Source organism: Mytilus galloprovincialis, chromosome 2 (genome assembly GCF_965363235.1).
Source record: "Mytilus galloprovincialis chromosome 2, xbMytGall1.hap1.1, whole genome shotgun sequence".
Taxonomy (NCBI): domain Eukaryota; kingdom Metazoa; phylum Mollusca; class Bivalvia; order Mytilida; family Mytilidae; genus Mytilus; species Mytilus galloprovincialis.
Window position 1 is genome coordinate 85,824,804 of NC_134839.1, and position 21,057 is coordinate 85,845,860.

Here is a 21,057-nt window from a genome sequence, read left to right on the forward strand (position 1 = left end):
GTCAGCACCTCATAAGGAATATTCATGCCATGTTTGGTTTAATTCCATTCAACAGTTCTCTAAAAGAAGTCATTTGTATGCATTTCCCATAGGGTCCTATGTTAAACTAGGTCCCCTGCTGGCGGCCATCTTGGATGATGGATCGGCTACAAAGTAACATCACTTGGTCAGCACCTCATAAGTAATATTCATGCCATGTTTGGTTTCATTCCATTCATTAGTCCTCTAAAATAAGTCATTTGTATGCATTTCCCATAGGGTCCTATGTTAAACTAAGTCCCCCGCTGACGGCCATCTTGGATGATGGTTCGGGTACAAAGTAACAACACTTGGTCAGCATTTCATAAGGAATAATCATGCCATGTTTGGTTTAATTCCATTCAACAGTTCTCTAAAAGAAGTCATTTGTATGCATTTCCCAAAGGGTCCTATGTTAAACTAAGTCCCCTGCTGACGGACATCTTGGATGATTGATCGGCTACAAAGTAACATCACTTGGTCAGCACCTCATAAGGAATATTCATGCCATGTTTGGTTTAATTCCATTCATTGGTCCTCTAAAAGAAGTCATTTGTATGCATTTCCTATAGGGTCCTATGTTAAACTAAGTCCCCCGATGACGGCCATCTTGGATGATGGATCGGCTACAAAGTAACAACACTTGGTCAGTACCTCATAAGGATCATTCATGCCATGTTTGGTTTAATTCCATTCAACAGTTCTCTAAAAGAAGTCATTTGTATGCATTTCCCATAGGGTCCTATGTTAAACTAGGTCCCCTGCTGGCGGCCATCTTGGATGATGGATCGGCTACAAAGTAACATCACTTGGTCAGCACCTCATAAGGAATATTCATGCCATGTTTGGTTTCATTCCATTCATTAGTCCTCTAAAAGAAGTCATTTGTATGCATTTCCCATAGGGTCCTATGTTAAACTAAGTCCCCCGCTGACTGCCATCTTGGATGATGGTTCGGGTACAAAGTAACAACACTTGGTCAGCACCTCATAAGGAATATTCATGCCATGTTTTGTTTTATTCCATTCAACAGTTCTCTAAAAGAAGTCATTTGTATGCATTTCCCATAGGGTCCTATGTTAAACTATGTCCCCTGCTGGCGGCCATCTTGGATGATGGATCGGCTACAAAGTAACAACACTTGGTAATAACCTCAAAAGGAACATTCATGCCATGTTTGATTTTATTCCATTGAATGGTTCTCTAAAAGAAGTCATTTGTATGCATTTCCCATAGGGTCCTCTGTTAAACTAAGTCCACCGCTGGCGGCCATCTTGGATAATGGATCGGCTACAAAGTAACAACACTTGATCAGCACATTATAAGGAACATTCATGCCATGTTTGGTTTCATTCCATTCAGTCGTTCTCTAGAAGAAGTTCAAAATGTAAAATGTTAACGACGACGACGACGGACGACGGACGACGGACGCCAAGTGATGAGAAAAGCTCACTTGGCCCTTCGGGCCATGTAATCTAAAAATAGTAGGTATTCCTATATATATGGTTGGATTAATTCTAGTCTTGTTGTTTCGGTATTCAAATGAAACAGAGTTCAAGCCGAACCTTCGAAAGACAAAAATATAATTCATCTTGAAAGGTTCTTTATGATTTCACTTTCAGATACATTGCTATTGTCATGTCAACTTGAGATAATAGGGATATATCCAAAGCTAGAAGGTCTGGGGGATTACTTGATTATTTCCTCAAATTTGTCACAGATCAGTGGCGGATCCAGAAATTTTCAATAGTGGGGGCCCACTGACTGACCTAAGAGGGACCCCCTCCAGTCACGCTTCAGTGATTCCCTATATAAGCAACTAAATTTTTATCCCCAAAAAAGGGGGGCCCAGGCCCCCTGATACCCTTCCCCCTAAATCCGCCTCTGCAGATGGACGTCATCAAACTAGAATTTTTGACTAAACTGTTGATTTCATTTTCTTAATTGCAGCTTTCAATTTCTCAGCCGGGACATACCCTCTTCCAATGGCACGATGTTAAATACTAGTAAAGGCAACAGTAGTATACCGCTGTTCGAAATTCATGAATCGATTGAGAAAAAAACAATTCCGGGTTAAAAGCTAAAACTGAGGGAAATACATCAAATATTAGAGGAGAATTAAGAAACAACAGAAACACAACACTAAAATGTTACACACACAGAAACGAACTATAATATAACAATGGCCATTTTCATGACTTGGTACAGGACATTTTAAGAAAAAAATGGTGGGTTGAACCTTGTTAACACAATCGAACAAATACGTTACGCTTTTACATGTTCATAATATACGGACTTCATTAAAAGTGGGTGCTCCATACACAGGAACTGCTCAAAACAGCTATGAGGAAAAACGACTTAAATCGACCCTTCATAAGTTTTACGGTCACCATCACGAATTGGTTGATATATACGTTATGTCAGTGTCTCAACCCACTAAGCAAAATAATTTCGTTAAGTCGTAGGATACCATATATGTCGTCAGATTGTCACATTTTGACTAAGTGTCGATTCGCATTGCAGGTGATGCGTGCATTGTAGAAGATAGTAACCTTGTCTTCGCTTCGTTTGAAGTCCGTACGATTCTCTCAATTGTTGTTTGTTATCATGATTTGTTTGGTCTTTAAATCATCGGATTATGAGATCGATAAGCTACTGTTGCCTGAATTTATATAAAATACCGTATATCGGGATATTTTCGCGGGGTTAAAATTTTCGCTTATTTTCGCAGATAGAACAAAATCGCCAAAATAAATTTCGCCAAATTACAGGGTACATACAAAGGTATTGATAAAAGTTTTGAATCCGCCAAAATAATAACCCCCAAAATATTTCGTATACCTCATTCACTGAAAATCGCGAAATTTTACATCCGCTATACGGTATAATATTAACTTAAATCATGTAAGATACCTCCCTAATAAATCAAAAGAATATTATTCTGAAAAATGGTTAAAGAAGTAAATCAAATGTCATTCAAATATACTGAATTTCTATGTTAAAGTTTAAAAATCAATAGAATTGTAAAAGACAGTGCAGGCATTCCAAATATAAAGTTTAAAACCTTCAAAAAGGGCATTTAAAATAGTGAAAACAAGTGTCTGCATCAAACATATCAAAGCTTATCAAGCAAGTTTCTCGATTTTGAATACCACGAGGGATTTTATTGTTTCTAGGTTGTTGAATATTTGTTTTGATAATTACCATAAACATAGAGTACAATATGTTTTAAGTAAAAACAGCGGTTAGATCTCAATTACGCCATGCTGTCTGACGAACATAATATTTTGAAAACTAAAACGTTTTGAAATTGGAATAATTGCAAAATTTCAACTTTATGTTTAAAGTGGCCACATGACTTCTCAAAATATGCTTACAAAGTATTCAAGATGAAGTTTCCCTTTCATGCGAGCCACATTTATACGAAACACACGAACATCAATTAAACATTTCGATTAAAATTCTGAGAAAAGAATAATCAAATTTAAACGTGACAGTTAAAACAATATTTTGATAACACTGTAGAAAGTTTAAGGCCTTTAAAATGTTACATTTAGCTAAACAACACATAAATCGTTCGGGCAAGTGTTTGTGTAGATATGCCTTTGTCTGCTTCGCCATAGGTAATTCAATTGCTAATTGCAGCTTTTCAAGGAATCTCACTATTTTTTTCCTCTTCTGCCATCCAAAGTTTTGGAAACTCTGGATGATTTTGTTCTTCACATTTTGTTCCCGGGTTGTCAATACTTGGGCTCCATGTTCCATTTACACATGTTGCGCCACTCGGACCTTTTCTGATAAAACCTGGGTCACAGATAAAAAGAAGTCTTGTTCCATGCCTAATGGTTGTTATGTACTTTTGAAATTGAAACTTGCCGTTGTTGACTCTTTTGTAAATTATTCCATTTTCTAATGGTGCTTCAACCGCTGGATTTTTACAATAAACTAAAATATATGAAGGAAAGAATATTAACACGCCATTTTTAGTGCCGTCTTTTACGAAATAACTGACATTGTTTTGTTCTTGAGAGAGATGGCGGTGACAGATTTTTTTAAACTTGTTCAACCTCCCTTTTTTTAAATTGTCCTGTTCCAAGTCAGGAATATGGAAATTGTTTTCTACGTTTTTATGTATGTTGGTGTTTGCTTTTGTTGAAGTTCAGTGTTTCTGTTGTAACAGTGTTTTCCTGATTTGATTTTTCTAAATCGAATGCTATTGAACAGCGGTATATTACTGTTGTATGTAATTACATGTAAGTGAACGAATGTAAGATTGTAATTATAAGCATAAATTGCCTAAACGTTTTTATTTTAAAAGGTGTTTTTCTACCTTGACACGTATTTTGGACATCGAACTCTTTTCGAAAACAGTATTTTGTAATATCATCTACATTGTGAAATTTGACGAACAATAAGGATATGGCTTATGGTAGTTGTCATGAAGATTCCCATTACGGTGTGTTAATTCTATTGGACGTATTCTTTTCTGGTCTATAACTTTGATACATTATTATATCTCGCTATGATAATTATTGAATAATCTTCTTTACATTAAATAAGTCTCTTCTTGCATTTCCATACAATATATTTAAGTGATTTTTCTTTTCGACGACGATGTCCAAGCGCGCTTTTGGTTCAAATTTTCATGGAATTTTCCCACAAAAATATTAAAATATGACCATAAATGACAAATATATTTTAATTTTATTTGCATGCATAAAAGATTTATTTTATCGCCACATAGTTTTAACACTCACATTCTTTGCATTTAGGAGTTCCACCACTCCAACTTCCGTAAAGACAAATAAGATAGGGCGAGTGGTCCGTAATTCCAAGTATTTGAAAGCCATTCCTACATATGTATTTAGCCCTGTGATTATGCTTCAATCCTTCAAATATCCTCAATCCATTATCAATGTGTGGCGGTGGACCTTTACATGCAGCTGAAATGAGCACAGATAATAAACAGTCATGAGTAAAAGTACTGTGTCCGAGTGACTTACGAAACAACCGTTAACTTCTATTAATGTTTAGTAATGTTTTACCGTTATAATCTATAAATGCCAAAAGTTTGAAGGTATACGAACGAAACTCTATAGATATATTGAATTCTTTACGATATAATTTAAATAACATCTTAGATTCTCATGCACAACACTAATTGGTGCTAGAAGCGTAGAGAACGGTTACCAATATGCTATTTTACTTATCCAGAAGTTAAGAATATTTTAACAAAAAGTTAAATAACAATTGACATTTAGTTAATTGTCTCGGTTCTACTAGTAAATAGAAATCGATGTAAAAATATTACAATCATTTACTGTTCATCCTCTGTTTTATGTGTGCCGTCCTTTAGACATTACAATGCAGTAAAACTAACTCTTTGAGAAAGGTAATACAATAAGAAAGAAGTAGAGAAACTGAAATTGATGATTATATCTCATCTCCCTAGGAGGGAATATACGGTTTTACTTAGTTATCCAAGGTACAAGGATTATAATTTAGTACGTCAGACAAGCGTTTTGTCTACAAAAGGCTAATCAGTGACGCTCTTATTAAAATAGTTATAAAGCCAAACTAGTACAAAGTTGAAGAGCATTAATGATCTAAAATGCAAAAAAATTACCCCTGTCTTTCGTGATCTACGAATTAGATCTTCCTTTAATGCGTCATGAATACAATGTAATGCGTGTTCAGATTCAACTCTCATCAACGTCTTGTTTATCGAATACTTAACCATAAATATATTTAGTTATATCAACTTTTGTCCAAAGAGAACTAAAAAGAAGAGCTTCCTGAAATTTGCTATGAGGGTTCTAGTTTATATGCTATAAAGTTGAATTTTTCGTCTAAATGCTTCACATTCATCTTTTTAGCGCATACTGATAATTTCTTACATGGATGAATTTTTCGTCACATTATTGAGGATCTACAAATCAAAAGATCTCTTCAGTTTGATATCAACATTTATGTGAACATGGATTACCGTTGGATGGTTGTTTACATGCATTGCTATTCAACGTTTACTTATCGAATACGTTAAACAAGAGAATCATTAGTAAGCAGTAGCTCGCAGTTGATCCACTTTCTTATCAGTTGGTATCTTACCAGGTGTGCATTTAGGTTGAGAAGTCCACGTCCCGTTGTTACATCGCACTGGTCTAGTGTCATCAGGAACTAATCCTGATTTACACTGATAATTTAAAACAGTCCCATGACGGGCCCAAACACCCTCTCGTTTGTCCGGTTGTCCATTCAAAGTTGCATCTGGTATACTAGGAATAAGACACTGTCCTGAAAAAGATTTCAAGATTTACTAGTTATCTGAGGTGTTAAATTTAAAGATGAAATATCAAAGATCTTCGTTCCTCTGTATGGGACGATCTCATCTGTATATTTTTTACATTAATGCATAAGTTTCTAGTTTCTAATATGAACACGTTGAATTATTCACAACATATTTATATAATAATCTTAAAAATACCTAGGCATAGAGGTGGAGGATGGGACCAGGTTCCGTTTTCTAGACATGTTGACTTAAATGATGAACCATCAAAATTCGTCCTAACGTCACAGCTGTGAAGAAATAATAAGAAAATTGAAACATATCAATCTATAGCATATTACTGAAAAAGACACGTGAAATATTGGTTAACTGAAAGATATTCATATATATATTTAGAAAGAGTTGAGCAGTTATAGACATGTTTAACATCACTGCTGTTTATATATACCTTACTAGTATAGAGTCTGTAATTCTATCGCTGCTGTTTGACATATTCAAATCTTTTAGTTGAAAATAAGGCCGTTTGAATTGATATCTATATCATTAAGGGGACGACCATTTGATATTCTGGGGGGGGGGGGGGGGGGCAGGAGGATTTGTTTTGGATCGGTTATTTATTTTTGTAAACTAAGAGAATATTTTATCTATTTTCTGCACTATTGAAGCAAGATTTTTCATTTTCATTAAAGCAAGGGACTGATTATTTATTTTCACAACTATATTTATAGTATTCGAAAACTGGCATTCAATTTTTAAATTATTTGTTTATAAATTATAAATAATACATGTATAATAGTAAAGTCATCATGTACCATTTAATCAGAATTAATCATCCTCCTCTGCAGAAATAAATCTTCTATATTCCCAACTGCATATACATGTATTGCTTCCAGACACTATATTAAAGATTGATTGTATCTAGCGTATTTTAAAAGTATTGACAAAACATGGTACGGCGAGCGGAGCGAGGCAATTTTTTTTTTAAAGGCATTTGGAGCCGCTGAAGGCACAAGAAGCTTTAGAAGAAATGATGCAAAATCATGCTTTCTGGGTGTTCCCCAGACCCTTCCTTATTTTTGGTCTCAAAGCAAAATGTATACATTCAGTTTAAGACTTAAGTTTTTAAAGGACAACATCAATAGACCAATATGCATGATAAAGCAAAAATGTAATTCACATAGTTGAAGTCTGGGGCTTCTGTTTTTTTTAACTCATGATCAAGTTATAACAAAATTACTAAATTACAAAAGGAATGTAACACTAACAGAATATAGAAGGGCAATTAATGAACAAAAGACAAATAAATAAGAAACATTGATCCTGAAAAATCAGGGGCTACGTCTTAGGTATAACAGAACTTGCTTCTTGCAAGGCACTCAACATGAAAACAATTTGATATGGAGACAAGCGTTTGGTTTTGAAATTTTCTACATGAGGCATTTGCCTCAATGTAGTTACGGCCCTGATATTAAAGTGAGGTAAGTGTTGCTGAGAAAACATTCCTAAAGTTAAATGAAGCCAATTTACAGACATTTCAAATATATTTAAATACTATTTATACTTTTATTATTAAACAATTTGGGTAGTGTTTGCCGAAGGCGATTTTTTTTTTAAAAAGATGAATTTATGAAGAATCTGGTGCCATCTCATACTTTAGATTAGACCTGCTGAGTTATTTATTTTCAATACATTGCAAGTCAGGTAATTTATTTTAAAACTACCACAGAACAAACCATTTATTTTTGTGATTATCAAGGCCGAGTTATTTAAGTTCAAAATCCTCCTGCCCCCCCCCCCCCCCCCCCGCAGAATATCAAATGGTCGTCCCCTAACGGGAAGCTTAATACAAAAAAAATATGATAAAAGAGATGATTTGTCATTTCCTATCGTTAATTATCCATTTTTAGATGGTGACGTTCCCTTGTCACCATCTTATGGTGTTCATCTATCTAAACTTGTACGATTCGCTCATGTATGTAACAACGTATTAGATTTTAGCGAGGGAAATTTATGTATTACTGAAAAATTATTACACCAGGGTTTTTTGATATCACAAACTAGTCAAAACTGAACATTTACTAAATTTTATCATCGGTATAAGGAAATAATTCGTAAATATAACTCAACATGCAGATATGTTCAGGTATTTTACATCCAAACTTTTATGGTAATATTCTTTACAAAAGCACGTAAAATGTCAGTATTCACCTTAAAAGCTTACAAAACCTTTAAACAGACTTATTAAGAAGGGATATAGTTACGATACTGTTGTCAGGTTATTAAAGATTGTACATTTTGCTTTAATATTGATTCACTTATAGGGTCTTTGCATCGGAACTAAACACATTTATTAAAAAAACCCAGTTGTTGGCATGACACGGGTTATGTTCTTCTCATATTTTTTATGATAGTACTCATTGAGTTGAGATCTCATAAATATGTTTAACCCCGCCGCAATTTTGCGCCTCTCCCGAATCAGGAGCCTCTGGCCTTTGTTAGTCTTGTATAATTTTAATTTTAGTTTCTTGTGTATAATTCAAGAGTTTAGTATGACGTCCATTATCACTGTACTAGTATACATATATTTAAGGGGCCAGCTGAAGGACGCCTCCGGGTACGGGAGTCCTCGCTACATTGAAGATTCATTGGTGGCCTTCGACTGTCTACTCTATGGTCGGGTTGTTGTCGCTTTGACACATTCCCCATTTCCTTTCTCAAGTTTATCTATTTTCGTTTGCCGTTATACTTTTTTTCTTCCTAATTCATGTGATTTGCACTTGACATTATTCCCAATATTAAGTAACCAAAAACCAACCATTATCAAACTGCATTTAAGGATATACTACCTTCATTTGGAGAGGGATTCACCTACCTTTTGGAGCACCTGAGATTACCACGTGTTTTTGATTGAGTATGTTGCTCAGTCTTTAATTGAATGTGTTGTGTTTTATTTATCTTTAATTGTCTTGTCGGTGATATATTTATTTCAGTAGGTCACATTGGAGAAAATTAGGACGTGATTGTGATAACAACTATTGGAAAATATCCGTTGTCATCTGTGAAATAGATATTCCATAACGTTCGATCTCAAGGGCTCCAGAAGTGTCAACATATCCTGATTCACTACTGACACTCGCCGTGTTGCTCATGTAAGTAAAACATGATAATAGTTCTAATTCGATTGGTTAATATTATCAAAGAAAAGAGGACAGGTTAACGGAATCGACAATAAGAACATATATGTCGTCATCTGTGAAACAGATAACCCATAACGGTCAAACAAATCATGAGTGGGTCTGTAAATAAAGGCAACAGTAGTATATCGCCTTTTAAAAACTCATAAATCCATGGACAAATAACAAAATAGGGATAACAAACTAAAACTGAGGGAAACGCATTAAATATTAGAGGAGAACAACGACACAACATTAAAATGTAACACACACACACACACACACACACACACACAACCGGACTAAGCATTAGACAAATTCCTTTGAGAATAACAAATATAACATCAAAACCAAATACATGAATTTGGGATAGATAAGTGCCGTGACACGTCTTATAGTGATGTGAATTCGTAGATTTTCAAAGATGATTTCAACTTTATCATTTGGAACCTTGGTTCAATGGTTTCCGTGTAAGCAGCAAACCACTTTTAAGGAATCCTGATTGGAAATGTAAGTTCTGGAGTATTGTCTTAACTCGGAGATATATATATACTCCATATGCAGGTGCGGCTGGAATGTTGCTATATAAAAATTTTAAGTTAAGAAGCTTAAAATCATCTCTTTTGTCGTAATTCTAACTTCTTAACCAAACCCCATTGTCAATTGCTAGATGTTAGTTAAAACTCATACGTAACTTTTTCTGTTGTATTCTTGAATTCAGGTGAGACGGGATATATGCGTTTCTTATAATCAACAAACTTTGAAATATATTTAGTGAGAGCTCATCATCTATATATTACGGAAATTTAAACCAATAATGAGTATACTACGGGGCGCCGAATGGGACTCTTGTGGTTTTATACAAAATTCAATTCTGTCATAACAAAATCATTTTTGTCTTACAAAATATGTGATACTGACTTGTTTTATGAGAACTTCAATTTTGTGATGACAAAATTCATTTTTGTCATGACAAAATTCATTTTTGTCATGACAAAATTCATTTTTGTTAACAAAATTCATTTTTGTTAACAAAATTCATTTTTGTAGACAAAATTCATTTTTGTAGACAAAATTCATTTTTGTAGACAAAATTCATTTTTGTCATGACAAAAGTCAATTTTGTCAAAAAGGTATGCAAATATAAACTTATTTGCATACAAAATTGACTTTTGTTACCTGATATGGAAATTAAAACACAAAAGTCAATTGTGTGAGACAAAATTGACTTTTGTGAGACAAAATTGACTTTCATGAGACAAAATTCTCTCACAAAATTGACTTTTGTGAGACAAAATTGACTTTTGTGAGACAAAATTGACTTTTGTGAGACAAAATTCTATTTTGTGAGACAAAAGTCAATTTTGTGAGACAAAAGTCAATTTTGTATGCAAATTTGTTTAGTTTGGATTCTGTGAACTAATTTGCAAATTTTCAAATATTTTAACCTCGAGTATCACTTCAGAGACATTGATTGTCGAAATGCATTGTTGAATTCATCAATAAACTGTAATTCATAAAAATACAAAACATTTCTGTTTAAAAATGAGCGCACTGGTAACAATATGAGTACTTATAGCCTGTCGATAAACTTAACTGCCGAAACATGCATACATGTTGTGAGGGTGAAAATCACGTGGTGAAAATAAAGAGCTTTAATCTCGAAGAAATTCCAACCTTCATTTAGACCTATAATCAATTGAAACAATTCAGAGCAAGCATAAAATATTCACATTTTCCAATACCGGTTTTTTTGTTTTGCACTTTAAATTGAGGTCAATTTGCTACTACAATTCTCTTTGAATTTGCTCCGTTTTTTTAAAATCCTACGTGATCAAATAAAAAATTACCTGTAGAAGATAACTGATCCAACGGAAGTTTTCTGACCTAAAAGATATCCGTTGTAAAAGGGTTTCGGCCATCCACAGTTGACTTCTGGTACAAAGTAAAATAAATTCTAAATAAGTTAAGAAATATATAAAACCAATCTAAAATGCTTATTTATGTTTAAACCGATGAAAAACCTTAAAAAACCAATAGTTTCACCGTTTGTATAATATCAGTTAGCCTATATTCACAGTATTCATGAGTTTATTTACACCCAATGATTGATGCCAAATTTCGTCCCCAAGGGTATCACCAGCACAGTAGACATCACTTCTGTGTTGGCAAGAATAAACAATATTATGTTTTAGTTTTTTGTTGCACTTCGGTGTTTCTGTTGTTTTCCTCTTATAGTTAATGTGTTTCCCTCGGTTTTAGTTTGTAGTCCGAATTTGTTTTCTCTCTCGGTCGATTGGTGGATTTGAACAGAGGTATATTACTGTTGCCTTTATTTATGGTCATAGTTAATAAATAAACTGTTTTCAAAACTTTGATTTTGTTGAATTCTTATGAGTTTCTATCCCATGGATTGAGTACCATAGCTGTATTTGTCAAAAAATTTCGGCATTTTTTATCCTCATTGCTCTTTAACTTCATACTTTATTTAGCTTTAATAATAATAAAAAAATGATTCGACCGGCACCGTTAATCAGCATGCTTGTTTATAAGTGAACTAACTCCACGGATAATATTTTTAACTAGATACCATAAGGATCATGTTGGTAGAGTGTACGACAACGGACTACGACCGCGGACGCAAAGTGACGAGAAAAGCTCACATTGCTTGTAAACCAGATGCGATAAAAAGTTCAGTGACCCCATTTTTCTCAGAATTTTTCATATAACTTGTAAGAGCTATCGTTGTATAATTCTGTTATTTAGTTTCCTTTTTTATTTACATGGTTATGCTTTTTCTTTGTATAATCCTTAGAAAATTTGCCAATTATTCGCAATATGTAATTTGATAAAAGAATTGGTGACCTATTCTTCAAATAAAGTTTTTTTGGGGAAAAGGCACAATATAAACTACATTTTGTTAAAGACTGTAACATTTTTGTTGATATCTCTTTAATTCCTTAAGATTAAGGTTTCAGTAAGATATTGATTTAAGCTACATAGTGTAGATGACTGGATAATTTATCTACCATTGTCTAGTATTAATTTGTATAAGCGAGATTTACTTAATATTCACATATGATTTATGAAATACTGTAAAATGAAAAACATTACCTGTACATGTAACAGCATCTCCACTCCACTGTCCGTTTTCTTGACATCGTCTTTCTACTGATCCCACGTGTTTGAAACCTTTCATGCATTCAAAGCTTAAAACTGTACCATAAGCATTTCCTGAACCAATAATAGTACCATAGCGAGGTAAGTTAAGATGTTCACATTCAACGGCTGGAACATATAATGGGTTAAGTAAGTATAAAATTTACAACATTCTTTTCATGTTTTGTTCGTATACATACGGTTAGCTGGAAGAAACTTTTTCTGCTACAAAACGTATATTAAATGTAAAAAAATAAATTCTATTATGTTCAGCAATGTTTATAATAAAACCACTCAACGCTTATTCAAAGACTGCCAAGCAAATGCTATTAAAATAACATTTTTCATTTCAACTTAGATTCTTACCTTATTTCTACGTCGTTCCACTTTGTCCAATAACGAACATCATTCAATTTAAGTATATTTTCAAAAGTCTTAAAATAATGACATTCATTAACCCTTGTGTACATAATAAAAAGTTTCATATTCATAGAATTTATTCAGTGTGATATATTATTTATAAACGCATACACACGTTAGGGTTAACAAAATGATTTACTGAATTAAGTTCAAACAAATCAGCGCAATGCATATGTGGCGGCCTGGTTAGATCGTAGTATCATAAAATTAGACCTTACACACAGGAATAATCCTCTGAACTGTTAAGGTTTTTCCCTGTTTTGACATTCTTGATTGAGTCACAATTCGTACAAATAGAAAAAGACTTTTACTCGATTGAGAAAATCTTTTAAACCTTATGACCTCAGTGAATTTCAACATCCTATTTTATATGATTGTTTTGATTCGAGCATCACTGATATGTCTTTTGTATACGACACGCGTCTGGCGTACAATTTTATAAGCCTGATGAGTTTCATTCACCACTACTGAGTCGATGCCACTGCTGGTAGAGGTATTACGAGTCAAGTGGTCAGCAATTCTGTGTTGTCATGAATTATCATTGATGTTGTCATACTAAAAAAAACTAGATGCTCTAAAGAGCCTGTGTCGCTCATCTTGGTCAAACAAAGGACACAGATGGATTCATGACAAAATTGTGTTTTGGTGATGGTGATGTGTTTTTAGATCTTACTTTACTTAACATTTTTGCTGCTTACAATTAACTCTATCTATAATGAACTTGGCCCAGTAGTTTCAGTGGAAAATGTTAGTGAAAATCTACAAATTTTATGAAAATTGTTAAAAATTGACTATGAAGGGCAATAACTCCTTAGGGGGTCAATTGACCATTTTGGTCGTGTTGACTTATTTTTAGGTCCTACTTTGCTGTACATTATTGCTGTTTACAGTTTATCTCTATCTATTATAGTATTCAAGGTAATAACCAAAAACAGCAAAATTTCCTTAAAATTACCAATTCAGGGGCAGCAACCTAACAATTAGTTATCCGATTCATCTGAACATTCCAGGGCAGATAGATCTTTACCTAATAAACAATTTCACTTCCTATTAGATTTTCTCTAAATGCTTTGGGTTTTGAGTTATAAGCCAAAAACTGCATTTTACACCTATGTTCTATTTTTAGCCATGGCGGCCATCTTGGTTGGTTGGCCGAGTTACCGGACACATTTTTTAAACTAGATACTCCAATGATGATTATGGCCAAGTTTGGTTTAATTCGGCCTAGTAGTTTCAGAGGAGAACATTTTTCTAAAAGATTACTAAGCTTTACGAAAAATGATTAAAAATTGACTATAAAGGGCAATAACTCCTAAAGGGGTCAACTTACCATTTTGGTCATGTTGACATATTTGTAAATCTTACTTTGCTGAAAATTATTGCTGTTTACAGTTTATCTCTATCTATAATAATATTCAAGATAATAACCAAAAACAGCAAAATTTCCTTAAAATTACCAATTCCTGGGCAGCAACCTAACAACGGGTTGTCCGATTCATCTGAAAATTTCAGGGCAGATAGATCTTTACCTGATAAACAATTTTACGTCTGTCAGATTTGCTCTAAATGCTTTGGTTTTTGAGTTATAAGCCAAAAACTGCATTTTACCCCTATGTTCTATTTTTAGCCATGGCGGCCATCTTGACTAGTAAGCGGGGTCACCGGACACATTTTTAAAACTAGATACCCCTATGATTATTTTGGCAAAGTTTGGTTAAATTTGGCCCAGTAGTTTCAGAGGAGAAGATTTTTGTAAAAGTTAACGACGACGGACGACGACGACGGACGACGGACGCATAGTGATAAGAAAAGCTCACTTGGCCCTTCGGCAATGCGTTTTTTTTTTATAAACTTGACCATTAACCGTACTTACGTATACACTCAGGCACTAAACCTGACCATGTCTCATCAGCTTCGCATGTTAATATCATATCACCATGAAGTTTATACCCTTGTTTACAGTTATATTTAACTTGATTTTGGTATTCAAACATATGCCCTTCTCTCCATCCATCTTTTATATCAACAGGGAAACCACAATTTACAGCTACAATTATAATATATAACCACACTTTAACATAAAAAAATCAAAACTACTAATTTTCTTATAATCTCCAATGTATACCACACCACTACGAAATTTATAGATTGCATTATTACAAAACAAATATACATTGATATCAGTTATAAGCAAACGGCTCGAGACTCTTATCGACAGAGGTCTTATAGTATATATGATTTGAAAAATGTTATGTCGTGTTCTTTAAAAAAAAAATTGTAGGAGCTGTTTAGATCAAACTATTTTCCTCATTAAGTTGCACGAGTGTATTTCTCCATCTTGGATTTTTAAGTAGCACATAACAATTGGTTTAGATCTTTAATGAAATATGCAAAATTGTAGAGTAGTATGTTATTCATGTGCAAGACTTTTGATATGAATGTAGAAAACGATGTGTTTTACCATGATTACGGCTGTAATTTCTAAGAAGAAAAACTAGAGGCTCTAAAGAGCCTGTGTCGCTCACCTTGGTCTATGTGAATATGAAACAAAGGACACAGATGGATTCATGACAAAATTGTGTTTTGGTGATGTTGATGTGTTTGTACATCTTACTTTACTGAACATTCTTGCTGCTTACGATTATTTCTATCTATAATGAACTTTGCCCAGTAGTTTCAGTGGAAAAGGTTAGTAAAAATTAACAAACATTTTATGAAAATTGTTAAAAATTGACTATAAAGGACAATTACTCCTTAGGGGTCAATTGACCATTTTGGTCATGTTGACTTATTTTTAGGTCTTACTTTGCTGTACATTATTGCTGTTTACAGTTTATCTCTATCTATAATAATATTCAAGATAACAAAAAAACAGCAAAATTTCCCTAAAATTACCAATTCAGAGGCAGCAACCTAACAACGGGTTGTCCGATCCATCTGAAAATTCCAGAGTAGATAGATCTTGACCTGATAAACATTTTACGTCATGTCAGATTTGCTCTAAATGCTTTCGTTTTTGAGTTATAAGCCAAAAACTACATTTTACCCCTTTGGGCCAGGTGAGCTAAAAAAGCATATTTGTTTTCAAGATAAGGGGAGATAACTCATATAGTAGGGGAGATAACTCAGACAAAATTATTTTATAATAGAAAGTTTTGTGAATTTTCCTGTAATAAAAGTTTGATGACCCTATTTTTTTCATTTTCTTATCTGAAAGCATGTTATAAGAGCTATCTTCTCCTGTTGGATGTTAAAACTATATGGTGTAGTTTATTTTTTATAACTCAAAATTGAATTTCCATGCATAATCTATACAAAATGTTTTGACAATTTTGTACAACCAAAATTTTAACTTCACATTTAATGAATTCCATACATGCCATACAAGCTATTGGATATATTCAACGGAACAGTACAATTTGCAACATACAAAAGGAGAGGTAAACACAGACTGGTGCTGGGCACAGGTTTTATTGATTTCCTTGGCAATAATGGCAGTCTGGATTGGTTTACGTTTAATGACAATGCTACGATAAAGTTTAAAACATTACAACAATGTTAACTAATGAAACGCCAGGACGAAAAAAAAAAGCAAGTAATGTCATGCAAAAAAATTGATAGTGATATCGTGTTCATAAATAATAATTAAAAGATATATGACCGTTGCATCATTTGGGATACTGTTTTGTTTATTCAGAAAAGACAGATATTGAAATAATTAAGGCCTTATCCATCATTCAGAATAGATAAATGTGGTATCATACTGCTCACAATTGTACTTCAATTAATTCATAACTGAAATATCTTCACGGCTAATTCTAGACCAACCACAATTATAAAATTACTCAATTGAAACCGAAAGATTGATTAACTCCAACCCGATAACTGCGACTGAATACAATTGCTGCAAATTGATAAGCAGTGTTTCATCTTTAAAATATCAAAAATATAGTTTATTTTAAAGTCTATCCGATGGAAAAGATCTGAAAAGGTGGCCTTTCTCAAAACAAAACCGAAGACTGATCCAAGTATTATTAACGGTTGAAATACCTTTGAATAGGTAACCCCTTGTCGCTAACTACTTTTTTTAATTTGTATATTGCCAAACTCACATGTATTTGATTCATTTTTAAATTATGTTTGTAAATTTGTTACTTTAAATAAACAAAAATGTGCAAAGGTGTTACTTACGACCGCAGGCAAATTGACTCAGTCCCACCCATTCACCATCCCCGTTACACATCGCACGTGGATGTCCATCATTTTGTCTGTACCCTTTAATACACTCGTATGTCACTTGTCGCCCGGCTGGGTACAAACTAGATTCGTCATAGCCATCATGTACTGCATTCACTATTTTGGGGGGTTCCTGGCAAGTGACTAAAACAAAAATCTTGCATTATACTTGTATTTCCATGGAATTACAAAAATGAAAGCACATCTCTTCTTTCTTTTTGAAACTACGCTATAAAATAGAAATTTAAAAGATACGGTTATTTCGATTAGTTTGTTGTATATGCTAAAAATATTGCCGTCTAATTTCAGTCCAAAATGTCACGATGTTGTTCATTTTTTAAATACATCACCACAGCAGGATAAATGTACACACAAGAAGAAAATTATATTCTGTTTTTTAACATTTTTATAGGAGTGGACAGTAATTTATTTTATAGTAATTGGATGAACTGGTACTTTGACCACTTACGGGATTATACGAAAAATTAAGAAAAAAGCATTTTCTTATAAATGTTGTGTACACATTTTTTGGGATACTAGTCATCAGTGTTTTATAAACCACTTAACACAAAATGATGCAAGCACACAGCCTTTTGTTTCGAATATTTCTTTTATATTGCCATGACTTCATGAAACAATCTAATACTGACCATTGATTTCAAAAACATTATAAAAACACAAAAAGATTTTTTATGGGTATGATTTTGGTAAAAGAAGAAAAGTAAAATTAGAATTTAAACAATTCAAGTGTCATTATTTCCAGTTTGAGGACAAGAAGAATAGCACCAGATGTTATGTTGGAGTATATAAACTTGAACTAAAGACATTAAACGGATACATTTTAGAAGATTAACTTTTATCCCTTGGTACAAGAAGGTATGTGTCAAAAACTTAAAACTTGTACAAAAACCCTATACAAATTATAATTTGTAAAAATTTACATCTTGTACAAGTTAGCATTTTGTACAAATTATAAAATGTATTTTGACTTTGTACAAAAAAATGCGTGTACAAATCATAGTTTGTACAAAGTTTGACTAAAATTTAAATTCACTTGTACAGTAATTCATATATAGCATGCAGTTTGTTTTAAAAAAAGCATTGAGGCACACTGAAGAATTTTTAATCAATGACCACACAATAAATCTTATTTACAAAATACGAAAAATAGTTTTAATAGAATTATGGCACCTAAGATATTTCGAGGATCAGTTGGGGCACAATCACACTGACGAATGGGTATAAGAACATTACCCCAAAGCAAGTACTGATTATTTTCGTTTCGTTTTCCTGATTAGATATTTGGCCTTGACCTCTTGGCCAGACAGCACACGCTTGATGTCATGTATGATTTGTTTTTCAACGTCAGTGTCATCCTGATTGTCACTCGGTCTTATATACTTTCAAATATTGGAACTTTGAATGAAATACACTCATCATATATATCAGGTTTAGTTTTCATTTTCGCTTTATCAGTCTGATCAGATCTTTTAATAGTTATTAAAGGTACCAGGCTTATAATTTGATAATTAAAAAGCAAAGACAAGAACTAAGTTGATGCGCATTGAGGACCGAAAATTCCAAAAAGTTGTGCAAAATACGGCTTAGGTAATCTATGCCTGAGATAAAAGTTTCTAAGAATTTGTAATAATTCATACTTTTTCAGTTAATTTATAAAAATGACCATATGATTGATATTCATTGTCAACACCGAAGTGCGGATTACTGAGCTGATGATACTATCGGGGACGAAACGTCCATCAGCAGTGGCATCGCCACAGGGGTGAAAATAGTTATCACCTGTACCAGGCCTATAACTTGATATGCCGGGAGTGCGTTTCGTCTACACAAGACTCAACAGTAACACTCAGATAAAAATAATTAGAAATCCAAAAACAAGTAAAATGTTGAAGAGCATTGAGGATCAAAAACTTAACATTTATCAATACATACCAGTTTCACAACTTGGTTCCTGCCCATCCCATGTACCATTGGCTAAACATGTCCTCATTCTCCTTCCTGTCAAGAAATACCCTTCATTGCACTCGTATTCCATCTCATTTCCAAAGCTATTTTTGAATGGTTCTTTTACTCTTCCATTATCAATCGATCTAGGTCTAGGGCATCCTGGACCTGATAGAAATATGGAAGTGTAATATTTTTGATATTTTTACCTATTGTGTCTGTTTGTTTTGTTCACGCATCGTTGTCAATATGAAGGAATTTGATGTGACTGTCATACAAGTGAGAGGTTTAACTAGCTTTAAAACCAGGTTCAATCCACCATTTTCTTCATAAGAAAATACATGTACCAAGTCAGAAATATGACAGTTGCTATCCATTCGTTTGATGTATTCGAGCTTTATATTTTGCCATTTGATAAGGAACTGTCCTTTTTGAATTTTCCTCGGAGTTCAGAATTTTTGTGATTTTACATTTAAATAATGCACCAGTATACAGGAATTTCTCGTTTCTCGTTTATAGATTAGACCGTTGGTTTTCCCATCTAAATGGTTTTACACTAGTAATTTTGTGGGACCCTTTATAGCTTGCTGTTCGGTGTGAACAAAGTACCTTGACCTATAATGGGTTACTTTTACAAATTGTGACATGGATGGAGAGTTATCTCATTTGAACTCATACCACATCTTTCTATATATATGTGTTATTTCACGAAAGAAGACACGCGAGTTTATACAAAAGTGCTGCGTTATAAATAGGATCTTTTTTCGAACATTTAATTAAATTTAACACATTGACAATAATCCTCCCTTTTATACTAATGTTTCCAATATGAAGTACAATTAGATAATGATGTTAGCCCACAACATCCTTACTTGAGTCAAAGAAGGCAATCAAGAAAGGCAAAAATATTAGGAAGTGGATCAGAACCGATTAACTTTTCAGCAATGTTTCCACTATTTTGAATTAACAGATTGCATGCATCTTCCAGATTAACAGCGTTTATTACGTAATGGTAAACGCATATAACAATTTTTCAGAGAATTGATGCTTTTTTTAAGTATCATAAATATTTCCAAAACAAATGCACCAATGTGGACATCTCGAAATTCTGATTTTTAATCAACAAAAATTTGCCTAAATAAGATTGTTTATTGATACAAGAAATTTTTTAGCAAAATCCGTTTTTTTTTTCATTTCTGATATAAAGATGATGTCCTTTCACTAATTAGTTCTTATCTCGGTATAACATCTCATATCTCAGTCAACACGAAATCGTGGTAACAAGAATGTGTGTTTCTAATTAAAAACTTACATCAAACAGACGACTGAAGTCATCATAAAACGACAATCATACGGTCGTAATTACTTTACTAGTTGATTCTAACATAGCTTCACACGTCCCATTAATGACATTATTGCCAGTTCTATAATTTTGCTTTCATAACACTTTTTTTTTGCGAATGTGACTTTCGAAGCAGGAGACTAGTATATCGGCCCACCTACAGGCGATTTCGACATCCTTGATTGTCTATCTGCATAAGGACTTGTGATATGTATTCAAACATTAAACTTTTAATTCTACATCCTTGTTTGTCTATCTGCATAAGGACTTGTGATATGTATTCAAACATTAAACTTTTAATTCTAAACCTCATTCCAACGTCAACAATTTATAGCAGTCGGTTGAAATTCTTTTAACGACCCTTTTTGTTCTAAACCTCAGTGCAGAGTTCGTTCTACAATTCAGTACAGTTATCTAGTTGAAATTCATTTAACAACCCTTTTTATTATAGTGAAAAG

At 33.4% G+C, this 21,057-nt stretch overlaps 1 protein-coding gene across 1 annotated transcript in view; it reads right to left on the reverse strand.

The window, feature by feature from the left end:
- Positions 1 to 1,604: 1,604 nt before the first annotated feature.
- LOC143064693 (protein lev-9-like) overlaps positions 1,605 to 21,057 on the reverse strand; it is a 32,709-nt gene continuing 13,256 nt past the window's right edge. The window contains exons 5-13 of the mRNA XM_076237721.1: positions 19,246 to 19,425; positions 17,248 to 17,436; positions 14,930 to 15,103; positions 12,592 to 12,765; positions 11,328 to 11,412; positions 6,503 to 6,594; positions 6,127 to 6,312; positions 4,776 to 4,961; positions 1,605 to 3,963 (exon numbers count right to left, since the gene is read on the reverse strand). Coding sequence (XP_076093836.1) covers positions 3,668 to 3,963; positions 4,776 to 4,961; positions 6,127 to 6,312; positions 6,503 to 6,594; positions 11,328 to 11,412; positions 12,592 to 12,765; positions 14,930 to 15,103; positions 17,248 to 17,436; positions 19,246 to 19,425 — 1,562 coding nt within the window. The 3' untranslated portion in view covers positions 1,605 to 3,667. The remainder of the gene's footprint in view (positions 3,964 to 4,775; positions 4,962 to 6,126; positions 6,313 to 6,502; positions 6,595 to 11,327; positions 11,413 to 12,591; positions 12,766 to 14,929; positions 15,104 to 17,247; positions 17,437 to 19,245; positions 19,426 to 21,057) is intronic.